Genomic DNA, 13,678 nt, shown 5'->3' on the forward strand with positions numbered 1-13,678 from the left:
AGCCTGGGTCTGCGGCTCATGATGGGCGAGTTCCCGGTCGAGCGAGCCTTTGAAAATCTCATACGAGAATCCACGCGAGGATGGAGAGAGTTAGACTGCCAAAAATTATTCCCAAGGTAAGAAAATAAGCCTCCTTTTCACCACATGACATCATTGTCTGCTTCCTAGCTCGTTATACAGATAAGTTCTTTTATGAATGTGTCCATGCCTTTGGGCTTTAACCTTTTTCAGTTATTTAAAAAACAACGCATCTGCTTATGATCTATCTAGTTAAATTGTCGTTTTTGCGAACATATGCCCATGTACTGAATACCATTTCGATGAACACTGTCCAACTGATCCACTTACGGTGTACATCAGTCACGCCTCTGATCCATGCTACCCTGCTAAAGAAAAAAGCCGTATGAACATTCGGTCGTTGCCAAATTTCTGCGATAAAATCCAGTTGAGTTCCGATTGTGCATGATCCTTTAGAAAGTTCATGCATATTTTTTCTAGATATTTCCATGTATGTACATACCTACTTAAAAGCCGCTTTCCCAGCGCTCTCTGGTGCTCTGCGACACCTAGCCGCCAAAGTCCTCTATCCTCCCCAAGTCCTTCAGGGAGTTGGCACTCCCTCATTTCCTCTAAAAACCACATGTCACCACCATGTTCTCCTTCCAGGAGGAATCCAATCAGGCATCTTCTTTGGCAGCCTTTCTTTTGTCTTCCGTTAACTTGACCATATCAGACAAGCTGTTTGGTCATGACATCGAATACGATGTCACTTTCTACTCCCATGACTAACGCACTTCATCATTTCTACACTCTATCATTCACTCTATCATTTCTTTTGACTTCAAATGAAATTGTTAATACAGCTCTCTGAAACACAGGAAGGCAAATCGTTATCTTCCGGCCAAAGCACACGGAGAAAAAAACTTCGTGCGTGGGACCCGAAGTTGAGGTCATATGGATCACTGAAGTTTTCAGATCACGTATCTAAAAACTTGAGGTCCAGCTGCTGAAGTTCGGGTCAGACATCTAAGTACTTCGATATATATCGAAGGGTTCGGGCCACACATTTAAAGTACTCCGGTACATACTGAAGTGCCTCGATGTTTGACCTGAACTTCGGCAGCTCGACCTCAAGTTTTCGGATGCGTGATTAGAAAACTTCAGAGATTCATATGACCTCAACTTCGGGTCCCATGCACGAAGTTTTTTTCTCCGTGTATCACAAGCGCCATGTGACGTTTACAAATTTTCGCCGCCATTTTTTTGTACAGAGAGATTGTTGGTTGAATCTGTTTGAAAATTTCACTGAATTTTATCGGCAGCACAAAGTAAATTCAGTGAAATTTTCGGACAGCTTGGTGGAACAATTTTTCCCTTTCAATAAATAAAATGGCGGTGAAAATTGGCGGCGTATTACTTTCGCCGAAATGTAACGAAATTTATCCAAGATTCCATGCATAATCGCAATATATCAAAATAAATTTGGCAACGTCTAATGTGTGTGCCTCTACTTTTCCTGAGCACAGTAGGATACTAGGCCATTGTTTCGGAAAACCTCAAGTTGTGGGTGGATGCGAGGATTTCCCTCAAAAAAAAATGAGGAAAAAAACTCGTTCAAAGAGAGATGACCGGGGCGAGAACCGAGGATGTGTTTGTGTTGTTGTTTTCACGGGCGATGAACGAGGAAGACATTGTGTTCACGCATGCGGACTGCAAACAAACGGAGTAAAAAACGCGTTTAATCGCTCGCGGAATGCGCTATTGCGAACGCGAACACTTTCACTGCGGCTTTTTCCACGCTGGACGGTGCATTTGAGGCTGTGTTGCCGAGATGAACGGATCAGAGGGTATTTTCTTTGATACATAGGGTCGTATTTATGTCGTGATAGCGAAGAGAGCAGTATCTGTCAAATTTTCGAAATCGAGTTTCCTTCAAAATTTGTCTTATCTCTTTTAGATGAAATCACTGGAATAGCTAAAACTGCAAATTCATCTTAACTATATAAAAACGAGACGTATGAGAAAGCCGTAAGTGCGCATAATGACGTAGTTTCAGGTAAGACAAAAGTAAGTGATATTGTTCTTCCAAAGAGCCAATGAAATCAGGGCTTTCAAGTATAAAGCGCCTCCCTCTTTTGCAGATTTCCAACTTTCAAATGTGTTTCTTGTGCGTCCAAAACTCGACCACTAAATCATGCAGAAGGTAGCAGTGTAGCACTTACGTACCCCCGGTAGTACCTTCACACCCTCTCACCCCTTGTCACGCACGGTCACAAAATTCGTCGCCCTCCTGACGTAAGAGCTATCTCAATTTTCACGTGAGCTATATTTTACTTGTAGATCCGTGCTTTTTGGGGCTTTTACGAAAATCATGATACGACTTAACGTCAAAGGAGCGACAAATTATGAAGACTCATCTACGCTTAGAGCGTTACGTACGTTATAGACAGTCCCTACAACCCTGAACCTCGACTACATCTGACCAAAAAAATCCGAGAAAAAAAGCATATTAATCCGAGACATTTTGCATATCTTCAAAAGAATTTAGCAACGCCTTTTTCATGCTACGTTCTCCTCTCAGTTTACTACATGGAAAAAAATGGATTGCTGATTTAACAATTGAATTGTTAAAAAATATGTCCGACATCTTTCAAATGTACATTTTACAATAGTGAAAAGCTAATTTAACCACGGAGGCTGTTAAATTAGCATTTTTTTAATTGTAAAATCTACAATGAAACACGTCGGACACTTTTTTTAACTACAAAATTGCTAAATCAGCAATAACATTTTTTTCCGTGTAGCGCCAGCTTCGTGTGCGAACTTTAAAATGTTTCACACGCAACGCTGTCGCAGGACGGGGGAACCCGGAGTTGGCAGACCTGAAATTATGAAAGTGGACAAGCGAATGACCGTGGAGATGGATGTCGGTGGATACGGAGAGCGGCGCCCAGTAACATGGGAAAGCATGTTTTGCGATGATATAATTAAAACCGGGTCGTATCATCGTCACGGTTAAAGTTAACGCCCTATTCCGTAATAATTTCAACCAAATTATCTCACTCAAGTTCCATCATCGTTGTTTTGATCCTTCTCCCAAGCTCAAAATAAAGCTTTCAAGTTGTGGCTAAAATGGAGGGGATATATCATGCTACCCTGAGAGTCCACTTCTACGTCAAGACAAACTCTCCATGCAAAGATAGGGAGCAAATACATCAGCAGGGTTGCCGTGTTTTCAGTTTTGGAGTCCCCAAATAGAGTGGCAGCCCTGTCAATGTATTCACTCCCTAGGTACCTTTGCATGGGGAGTTTGTTTTGATGTAGAGGTGGACTCTCAGAATAGCGTGGGATACCCCCTCCATTCTGGCCTCAACTTGAGAGCTTTTTTTGAGCTTGGGAGTTGATTTCAGAGAAAACCAGCGGCACCATCGTGTTTTTCGCGAACTCTTACACAAATATCAATAGCCAAATCGCAAATTCCTTACACATGCAACACCTCCATTGTCGCGGGCAATCGAAGGCTCGTCCGCGCGCACCTTATAAAGCGCCTTCGACATCCTAAAGATACTTCAAACACTACACCGTTACGCTTACACTCCGACGCGTAAATTGCCTACATTGCGCCTGCTGGGGTGCGCACCATGTTTTGAGGTGCACCGGCACCCCGTCCACTCGCGTCTCCATTCTTCGCCCCGCTGACGTAAGGAGGGCGTATCTCAATTTCCATACAAGCCCTGCACTGAAAAAAAATTCTCGGCGTTTTTACCAAGGTCCGTTGGTACGTTTACCATCTCGCTTTTTTTTTTACCAATTATTGGTAATTTTACCAAGACAGACTAGTAAACTGACCTAAAAACCGGTATTTTCACTGTTCTTTTCAGGTAAGAATACCACTTTTATTGGTAATCAATTCCCGGTAACTTTGTTATTTTATCTCGGTAATTCTACCATAGTTGACAAAAAATATTGGCGTTTTTACCGAGGTCCAGTAAAATTACCGAGAAAGTTCAATAATTTTATCGAGATTTCTCGGTCAAATTACCAATTCCATAAATGGTAATTTTACCAAGAAAAAACTGGGATCAAATAGAACCCTGAATTCTTGGTAATTTTACCCTTTTCTTAGTAAATACACCGAGATTTTTTTTTCAGTGTGATCTCCGTATAACTCCATGATTTCTGGGGCTCACACAGAAATAGAGATACTTCTTCACGTCATGTCAGAGGAGCGACGAATTAATGAATGCGAGATGTGCAGCTCTCCAGCTCCCCGATTTTTCGGCAATTACACAGAAATCATCCATCAGCCGAGCAGAATAATTTGATTCCCGTGTTTGAAGTAGCAGGTTTTTTTTAAAATCATTATTATCCGGTTTACGCTCGGCGCCACGGCAATCCGGCCATTGACAGCACGTCATTCGGTGATTGAGGATCCGATGATAGCGATGATAGTCCGATTGGGCACGATGCCGTACTCCAGCTCTCCGAAGAAAGTGAAACTGATCCCCCTCCCTCCCTCCCTCCACCGGGGTCTTCTTTGGGGGCTTCTCGGAGTCTCGGAGTTTGGTACAAAACGACCTCGGTCACTCAGCTTTCATTTATTTTCTTTTTCTTTTTGTTTTTTTTTTGTTTTTTTGTTTTGTTCACGTACGTTCCGTTTTCGTGCGCTTCAAGGACGGCTCATTTGTCGACACACTTAGAAAAAGTTATAAGTACACCTCTGTGTTATGGTAGTGATCAGAGTATTTTGATGACTAGAGTGCGAAACCACGTATCTCCTATTCGGTGTTTAAACATCGCCGCTCCCCGCCCGCCTATCGAACGACCGCTCCAAATGTGTTACGATTTTTCGGAGGCCACCACCAATCTATAGTTTCTATATCGTTGCTCTAAACTTGGAAATAATTCCCTTATATGGACCGCGTTAATCAGAAAGGAACCAAACCACATCAGCTATTGCCGAATTCAATTAGGAAATTCAATTTTTAACATGAAAACAGTTGAGCGGATTTTTGTGCAAATTTCAGGGAATTTTCTCCCTAAGTACGAAGCAACTTCCTCAACATTTCCAAGGAATCCGCAAAAACGTTCTGTTGTAGAAAATTAAATTGCCCCGTTAAATTTGGCAATAGCTGATTTGGCGTGGTTCCTTTCTGCTGATTGTGAGCGTGGTCCAAATGAAAACCTTAAAAAGTCAAAATTCGTTCATGGTTTAGTGACCCATTCTATCTCAGGTGAAGTCGTGAGTTCGTTCCGCCCGTGAACTGGAATGAGTGCTTGGCAACGAGCCCTCGAAGGAAGTTGTCTTCCGTCACCTCGACGTCTGCCGAAGACGTTTGGCAGGCGCCCCCCCTCCACCCCCTCCCCGCTGGCCCCGTCCCTAGCGCGGCGCGGCGCGAAGCCCCGACCCCTAAACATCACGACGATTAGTCAAGTTTTTTCTCACGCTTTTGAGAGGTGCCCTGCACGAGTGACACGGCGAGTCACTAATCGCTTCTTCAATCTCTTCCCCTGCCCCCCCCCCCCTTCCCGGGTCCTCGCAACTTCCGTGGTGCATCTTAACGCCGTCTTAAATCCCGTCGGGTTTTTGTCCTGCTGCCAAGGATTGCCGGGAGGCGGCAATTGGGCGCGCGACGCTGACGTAAACTTTCCCGGGATTTTTCCTGAGACGATGGTTTTTCTCAGATCGTCATTTGCTCGGCTGACAAAAGCAGAGGAGCATTCCAAAGTTCCGGAACTCCGCACTAAAAAAAAAAAAAAACACCGGCCATTAAAGCCATACTTACGAGCTGTATAGAATAAACACAAAGTCCGCGTACCGGGCTCAGAAGCCGAAAGTTCCAGGTGTAGCACCCGAAGCAGTCGAAGCTATACGACTCCAACACCCAGAACTTTCGGCTTCTGAGCTTGGCATAGACGGTATGTCCATATAGACAGTAATTTTTTTTTTCAGTCCGTAGCTCGGAGACTTGCGAGAGGTAAATAATCGATACTAAAAGTGCGGAATTACTATGAAAAAAAGAAGTTACAGGCTTTATAGACATACCGTCCGTTCCGGGCTCAGAAGCCGAAAGTTTCGGGTGCTGGAGCTGTAGCTTCGATTGCTCCTGGTTCTGCGCTCGGAACTCACGGCTTCTGAGCGCGGAACGCGAACGGTATGTATGTCTATGTAGACCGTAAGTACGGCTTCTACGGCCGGTTTTTTTTTTTTTTTTTTTTTTTTTTTTTTTTTTTTTTTTTTCCCCCAGTGTAAGTATCTTCATCGCGGCGCGGCGCACAGTGGATCGAGACAAATAGACAGGTCGGACATAAAATTGTTTACTAAAACTGCTAATTTTGATGTTTATTTCGTCACATTTTAAATTTCAAGGAGTGGCGTAGGTAGAAAATTTTACGAGGAAACCAATGAAACCATTTTTAAAATCTCAAAATTTTGTATAAACGGAGTTATAGGCGTTTAAAGTTTCCAAATTTTTGAAACGGCAAAATCTCGCCCGGCCACGCACTTGACACGGGCTCGCTCTGGGGGCGTAAAGAGCGTGAATATTTCGGGGGCGCCTAAAAGGCGAGGTCTCCACCAATCCGCGAATTTTAGGAGCCACGGATAGCTCACATGGTTGAATGATGACAAGACAACAATTGATTGATTAAATGAATGATTGATTGATTTAATAATCATAGACAGAATACACGAATCAAATTTCAGAACAACGAAACCGAAAAGCACAACTAAATCTTCTTCAAAATCTTCCAAACTTCCATAAACTCTCCAAAACAACCGAAACTCAAAAATAGACAAAAACTACAGCTAGCACACCAGGACTTGGCGGGGGCAACGGTCGGACGACTCTAATGTGCTGATCCTCTATGCCGACGGTCTCGCGGAGGCTGCTGACGAATTTTCACTCAAAACGTTGACGGAAGGGTTGAACCGCACCCAGTGACTTGGCGGGAGGCAACGGTCGGACGACTCTAATGTGCTGATCCTCTATTCCAGAGGTCTACGGAGGTTGATTCGACACCGCCGAAAAACACTTTGAGGACTCAGGGATGGAATTTTACGTGCACCTGGACATTACACGGAATCGCGACATTTCCCATCCCGGCGAACATGAGCGACTGAGTTTAGAAATTTTCCAGAAAACGCGCGTCACCGTGCACCGCCGCTTCCTACGTCCCGCGCGTCCTGCCCCTTTACGCCAATAGCATCTCACGAAAAGTGCTGATCAATCTAGGGCTGGCCGCGGTTCACACGGGAAACAAGAGCAAAATCTAACCTATGACGTCACAACCTTTCCTCCTCGCTGAGCCGCTGTCCGGCAAGCGATCCGCGCTATTCTCCCAGTACAAGGAGAACATGAATAATTTTTAAGTTTAGGGCTCAATTTTCGTTTCATTTTGTCCGACCTCCTCTATTGACTTGATCAACTACGCGGCGTTTCAGACTTTCCGCCCCCAGCCTATATTTTCTCAAGGAGAAACAGGCCAACCTCTAGATTGAAGTTTTCTTTGATAAATTAAACCTTTTGATTTCAATTGACCTAATTGGTGAGACGAGTTGGCAGCTACGGACATAATACTCACCGACTCTCCTCCGTCGTGAGGACGTATCTTCATTTTCACGTGAGCCTTGAAACGCGTGGAGTTAAATGGACAAAAGGGCTCAACTAAAAAATCAATTCCGCCCTGACGTCAGAATAGCGACAAACATTGTGAGCGCTGGCACTCTGAACGCGAATGGACGACGCGACGGGCCTACAAAGTAGGATGATCGGCGGAAAATTCGTAATTGAACGGTGATTAGGATTCTGGAAAAGCCCTATTCCTAGTTGCCAGATTTATTTTGCAAGGAGACTAGCTGCGTGAAGGGCAATTTGAAAGGACAAATAACTTTTAATTGGATCACTACACGAGATATGTATTCTGTCGTGCTAAGGAAGAATGCCGTATGAACATTCGAGAGTTGCTAAATTTCTCCGGTTACAAAACGTATTTTTGAGGAATGTTATGCGTATTTTCCCTCGAAATTCTCAGATGTTTTAGAGTAAATTCCGAACAAAAATATCTGAAAAAATTTGAAAAAAAAAAACATTCCTGATTTTCCCAGTAAATTCATCTCTTGTTAAAAGAAATATGGAAACCTCTTATTGCTAATACGGCGTTCTTCCTTAGCACGGCGGTATAGCATCACACAATCATTTTCCCGTTAAAATTTTACGCGTTGGACAGGTTTTAAATGTCAAAAATAAACTCGTAAGTGAGAAAACGGTGTTAATTGTAATTAATAGTTGACATAGAAACTATTGAATTTGAACACATCGCTACCGGAACAATTTACATTGACAGATATCAAATTGACTATTGAAGATAAAATTAAGACGTCTGGCAAATAATTAGGGTGCTTTCGGTTGAAGTAACCCTCCTCTTTTTTGTTCATAAATCATTTCAAAAGTTGGGAACCAGAAAATCCACGAAAGCTTGAAATTCGTAGACCCATCAGAGAGCTGCACTTGTTTCACTTGTAGAAGGATTGAGATGCAACACCTCGTTCCTCTAAATAGGTATACTCTGTTTTTCGGTGGTTACAACCAACGGCAACTCCCAAAAGTGCAGAAAAGCGAAAGTGCCTTCAATTTTGAAGATGCAATACGCACGTCCGTGCAACACGAATAGTTGCATCAAGGCGCTACAAACAAATCAAAATCATTATATGCAGCTTTCCAGAGCAAATACCGTCTTTCCCACCCGCCCATGTTCTGTTTAGCAGAAGCACGTTCAATTAGACTCAAGTCTATTTTGACTTTCGATCGGGGGAAGTTTGAACTGTCCTGTAATTAGTTATTGTCTCTCTCAAAGTTTCAATCAATCAAATTTTTACTCTGAAGCCCTGGCAAAAGAACACGCAAGAAAGTCAAACCGTCCTCGGAATTCATCTTCACGACCTGCACCAACATTTCTTTTTCGCTTGTCACAGTATGCTAGGTCATGGTTGCGCCCCTCACGTAACATGCCCGCCCCTCCCTTACCGTTCCCCACGCAAGTTACTAATGACCAAACGAGCTGCGGTATTCATGTTCTTGTCATCTTCTTGCTGTGCCGCCAGCTCTTACTTCAAACTTTGTGAATTCTCATTCCGTGCGCATAGAAATTAACATTGTGTATTATCGTAGATTGGCAGTGATATTTTTTGTGTTAGAAGGTTGACTGCTCCATTAGGCTCTATGAAGTAAGAGCTCCATGTAGACTGATTTAGTGACAACGTTGTCCGATATAATATCGAACTCTTGGTTCAAACCAAAACAAAATTCATGAGTTAATTGTGCTAATTTATTAAATTTTAGTCATTGACTGATCATAAATCAACCAAAGACTCATTGAATACGAGAACTTTCGATTGTAAGAAATACTTGAACCCATTTTACCACCATGGTGCAAAGGGCGCGAAATGACGCGAATTAGAAACAATGTTCTGTGTTTGTTTACATTTGAACCAAGGGTTCGATTTTTTATTGAATGACGTATCCACTAAATCAGTCTATTTCGACGTGTCAGTACTCTCCTTATATCTAGTGGTCAGGGTTGCCACAGTCAGAGAAAACCAGGAATTGTCAGGGAATTCGAAAAAGTCAGGGAAAACCGGGAAATGTCAGGGAAAATGACGAAAATGTCCGGGAAAATGTGTTAAATCACCTTCATTTGCTTTCTAAAATGGGTTTGAGATTTTGAACAAGAAATTTTGCCTGAAAACTATTTTCAATTACGCCTTCCTAACCATCCTTCAGATCTTCAATAGTCAGGGAATGTCACCAAAATGTGTCAGGGAAATTAGGGAACTGTCAAGGAATTTCATTTTCTAACTTCTTTGGCAACCCTGAGTGGTCCTCCTAGCAGTAGAGTGCCTATATTAAGAGAGTATGACCACTGGTGTTACCACCTCTGATTGGCTCAGCCATCTTAGGCTGAACGGAGCCCTTAGGACCCAAAAATGGCGGACGCCATAAGTTTAATGTAATGCAAAATGACTCAAAATGTAGTTTTCTTTGCTTATCGTAACGAAAAAATTTACCCAAATGCACTACTGCGACTTCTTTACATATTTTCACGGCTAATCGTGTGTGTGCAATTTTCGAGAAAAATTATCTTAGATGTACGAGTAGTAAGGTTGGCAGCAAGTGCGGTTGGTGATAACCGTCAAAAGTTGGCAATGACCCCCCTCCCATCCTCCAAAACCAAAACTAAGCACCGCAATTTTTGGGTCCTAAGCCTCTCCATGGGGCCCAGCCCAGTGGCCATTCCCTCCTCTAAGCAGAAAATCTCGCGAAAATAATTCGCACAGACCGACAAACCTGGAAACGGACACGAGAGAATAGCGCGGTGAGTAAACCAAACGGATCTTGTAATTTGAGTCCTATCCGACCTTGACAATGACCAAGTACCGACTGCGGACGCTGTTCCATGGTTGCCATTCACGACCATACCCACCACGATCGCAATGCATAAATTACGAATTTATGCGGAAATATGACAATTGCCCGTGCAATTCCGGCTCCCAAGCGTCGTCTACCGGCTGCGAGTGCTGTTTTCGGGCCGGAGGGGGTGGGGAGGGGACGGAAATGAGTTGTCCGCGGTGCGGCGCTACAGGAACTGGGTCACTGGCGCTACTCCTAACCTAACCGAAATGATGATTTCGACCGCGTTTAATGAGAAAAATCCTCGGACGAGAAGTGGAGAGTGGTCTTTGATTGAACCCTAATCACATCCGGATTTTGATGGTGCCGTGACAAGTCTCCAATGGGTTTGTTGCAAACTTCGGCTAGAGCAAAAAGAAGAGTTGCCTCACGGAGAAAAAAACTTCGTGCGTGGGACCCAAAGCTGAGATCATATGGATCTCTGAAGTTTTTGGATCACGTATCTAAAAACTTGAGGTCGAGCTGCGGAAGCTCGGGCCAGACATCTGAAGTACTTCGATGTATACCGAAGGGTTCGGGTCACACATCTGAAGTACTTCGGTACATATCGAAGTGCCTCGACGTTTGGTCCAAACTTCGGCAGCTCGACCTCAAGTTTTCGGATGCGTGATCCGAAAACTTCAGAGATCCATATGACCTAAACTGCGGGTCCCATGCACGAAGTTTTTTCTTCGTGTTCGTTTGGAAAAATAGCTCAAAAATCGTGATGAGCGTAATGGCAAAGTCTGAAATGCGCTCCTTCCCTCACAATGTGCATGAGGAATTTGCGTTTTTTGAGCGCTTCAAAAACGATACTACACGGAGAAAAAAACCTCCTGCGTGGGACCCGAAGTTTAGGTCATATGGATCTCTGAAGTTTTCGGATTGAGCATCTGAACACTTTAGGTCTAGCTGTCGAGGTTCGGATCACGCATCTGAAACTTCAGTTCATACATCTGAAGTACTTCAGATGTAAGAACTGAAGTTTCAGATGCGTGATCCAAACCTCAGCACTCAGCAGCTGGCCCTAAAGTGTTCAGATGCTCAATCCGAAAACTTCAGAGATCCATATGACCTAAACTTCAGGTCCCACGCACGAAGTTTTTTTCTCCGTATACGACACAGGTGGACATTTTGTTAGGAAAGTCGTTCCATCCAACCCTTACGCATTTTGAGAAGACCCGATTTCGAAAATTTTAGCCTTACTGCTCTCTTCGCTATCACGACAGATTGTATCTCTCTCATCTGCCACGTCTTATTCTTCTTCCTCCTGTTCTTCTTATGGAGGACGAAGACTCGGGTCTTATACCCGAGTTTGTTACACTAGTGTTAATTTTTGATAGCCCTAACTGTTTCTCCCACGCGAGTGTAGCCGCTATCCCGGCGTCGTCGGCGATGTCGACGTCGATCTGCGTGCCCTCGCGCGTCCGCGCGGTTAATTGAGTTCTGATCCGGCGTCGCGATGGATACTGGATGTCGGACCGGCGGCGGCGCCCTAACGGTTTGGCGTAAACGATCGGGACGCGGTACCGCACCGACGCACAGTGGATCGAGTCAATAAGAGAAGTCGGACAAAATTTGGAAACTTGAACGCGTGGAACGAGAGATCGGGTTCGCAATGAAAGAGTGCGTCAGATCATGGGAGTCGAAAATGACGTCATATTCGACGTCATGACCAGACAGCTTGTCTGGTATACTGAAAAAAAAAAAAACACATTGGATCTAGAGTCCAGACTCTTGAAAACATTGACAGAAAAAAATACTCTTGATTCAATCGGATTTTTGCTTGAATCAAAACGAAATCCGCTTAAATTAAGAGGCTTGGTTCTTGATTTAAGCTAGATTCTTATTAAATCAAGAGTACTTTTTCTTGTCGATGTTTTTAAGAGTCTGGACTCTAGATCCAATGTGTTTTTTCCCAGTGTATGGTCATGTCAATAGAATGACGGACGAAAGGCTGCCAAAGAAGTTGCTTGATTGGGTTCCTCCCGGGAGGAGACGAAGGGGACGCCCAGTGAAAGGGTGGCGACAGAGGGTTTTAGAAGATTTGAGGGTGCACGGCAGAAAATGGATTGCTGATGTAACAATTAAATTGTAAAAACATATGCCCGACTTGTTTCAAATGTACATTTCACAATAGTGGAAAGCCAATTTAACATTGGGGGTGGTTAAATTAGCATTTTTCAATCGTAAAATCTGCATTTACACTTCTCGGACACTTCTTTTAACTACAAAATTGTTAAATCAGCAATATCATTTTTCTCCGTGTGTGCCGACTCCTTGAAGGGCTTTGGGAGGACAAGGGACTTTAGTGGCTAGGTGTAGCAGGGCGCCAGAGAGATGTAAAAGCCCATAACTATGTTTATTCAAAACTTTAAGGTTATAAAAGTGGTTCCATTGGTTCCTCGTAAAAATTTCCTCCAGAGGCACCCCTTAAAATTTAAAATGTGACGAAATAAACATCAAGCTTGTCTGGTATGGTCATGTTAACAGAATGACGGACGAAAGACTGCCGAAGAAGAGCTTTATTGGGTTCCTTTCGGGGGGAGACGAAGGGGGCGCCCAGTGAAAGGGTGGTGACAGAGGGTTTTAGAAGAAATGAGTGTGCCGACTTCTTGAACGGCTCTGGGAGGATAGGGAACTTTAGCGGCTAGGTGTCGAAGAGCGCCAGAGATGGAAAAGCCTATAACCACCTTTATTCAAAACTGTGAGGTTATAAAATTGGTTCCATTGGTTTCCTCCAATATCCCTCCAGATGCACCCCTTAAAATTTAAAATGTGACGAAATCAACGTCAAAATTTGCAGTTTTATCCAAGAATTTTATGTCCGACTTCTCTGATCGACTCGATCCAGTGTGCGACGGACGGACGGACGGACGGACGGCCGGGCCGACTCATTCGCAATTATGTTTGACTAATAACCGAACGGCAGCTACAACTACCCAATTACCCGTCGCATTTCACTGTCGGCAACCTTCGCGTACTGTACCGTGAACCCGGCCCGCCGCCGCCACCGATTCTTCCGCGTCTTCCGCCATTCCAGACTTTTCCGGGGGTTTTCTCCGTTCGTCTATGTCCACGCAGAAAAACGGTATGCGTCTAAGACCGAAGGTAGAGTACCTGGATACGCAGAGTATTGACGGAAACATGGACGTATTTCTGCCAAACGGAACTATGTGCATTAAGACATGAGCCCTGTTATGAATGTATTCTTATGGGTTTCAGGGCTC

General features: G+C 43.9%; 1 protein-coding gene across 1 annotated transcript in view; it reads left to right on the forward strand.

Moving 5' to 3' along the window:
* LOC109039249 (uncharacterized) overlaps positions 1 to 13,678 on the forward strand; it is a 93,542-nt gene that overhangs the window by 56,398 nt on the left and 23,466 nt on the right. The window contains exon 2 of the mRNA XM_019054659.2: positions 3 to 116. Coding sequence (XP_018910204.2) covers positions 3 to 116 — 114 coding nt within the window. The remainder of the gene's footprint in view (positions 1 to 2; positions 117 to 13,678) is intronic.

The sequence above is a fragment of the Bemisia tabaci genome, chromosome 9 (assembly GCF_918797505.1).
Source record: "Bemisia tabaci chromosome 9, PGI_BMITA_v3".
Classification (NCBI taxonomy): domain Eukaryota; kingdom Metazoa; phylum Arthropoda; class Insecta; order Hemiptera; family Aleyrodidae; genus Bemisia; species Bemisia tabaci.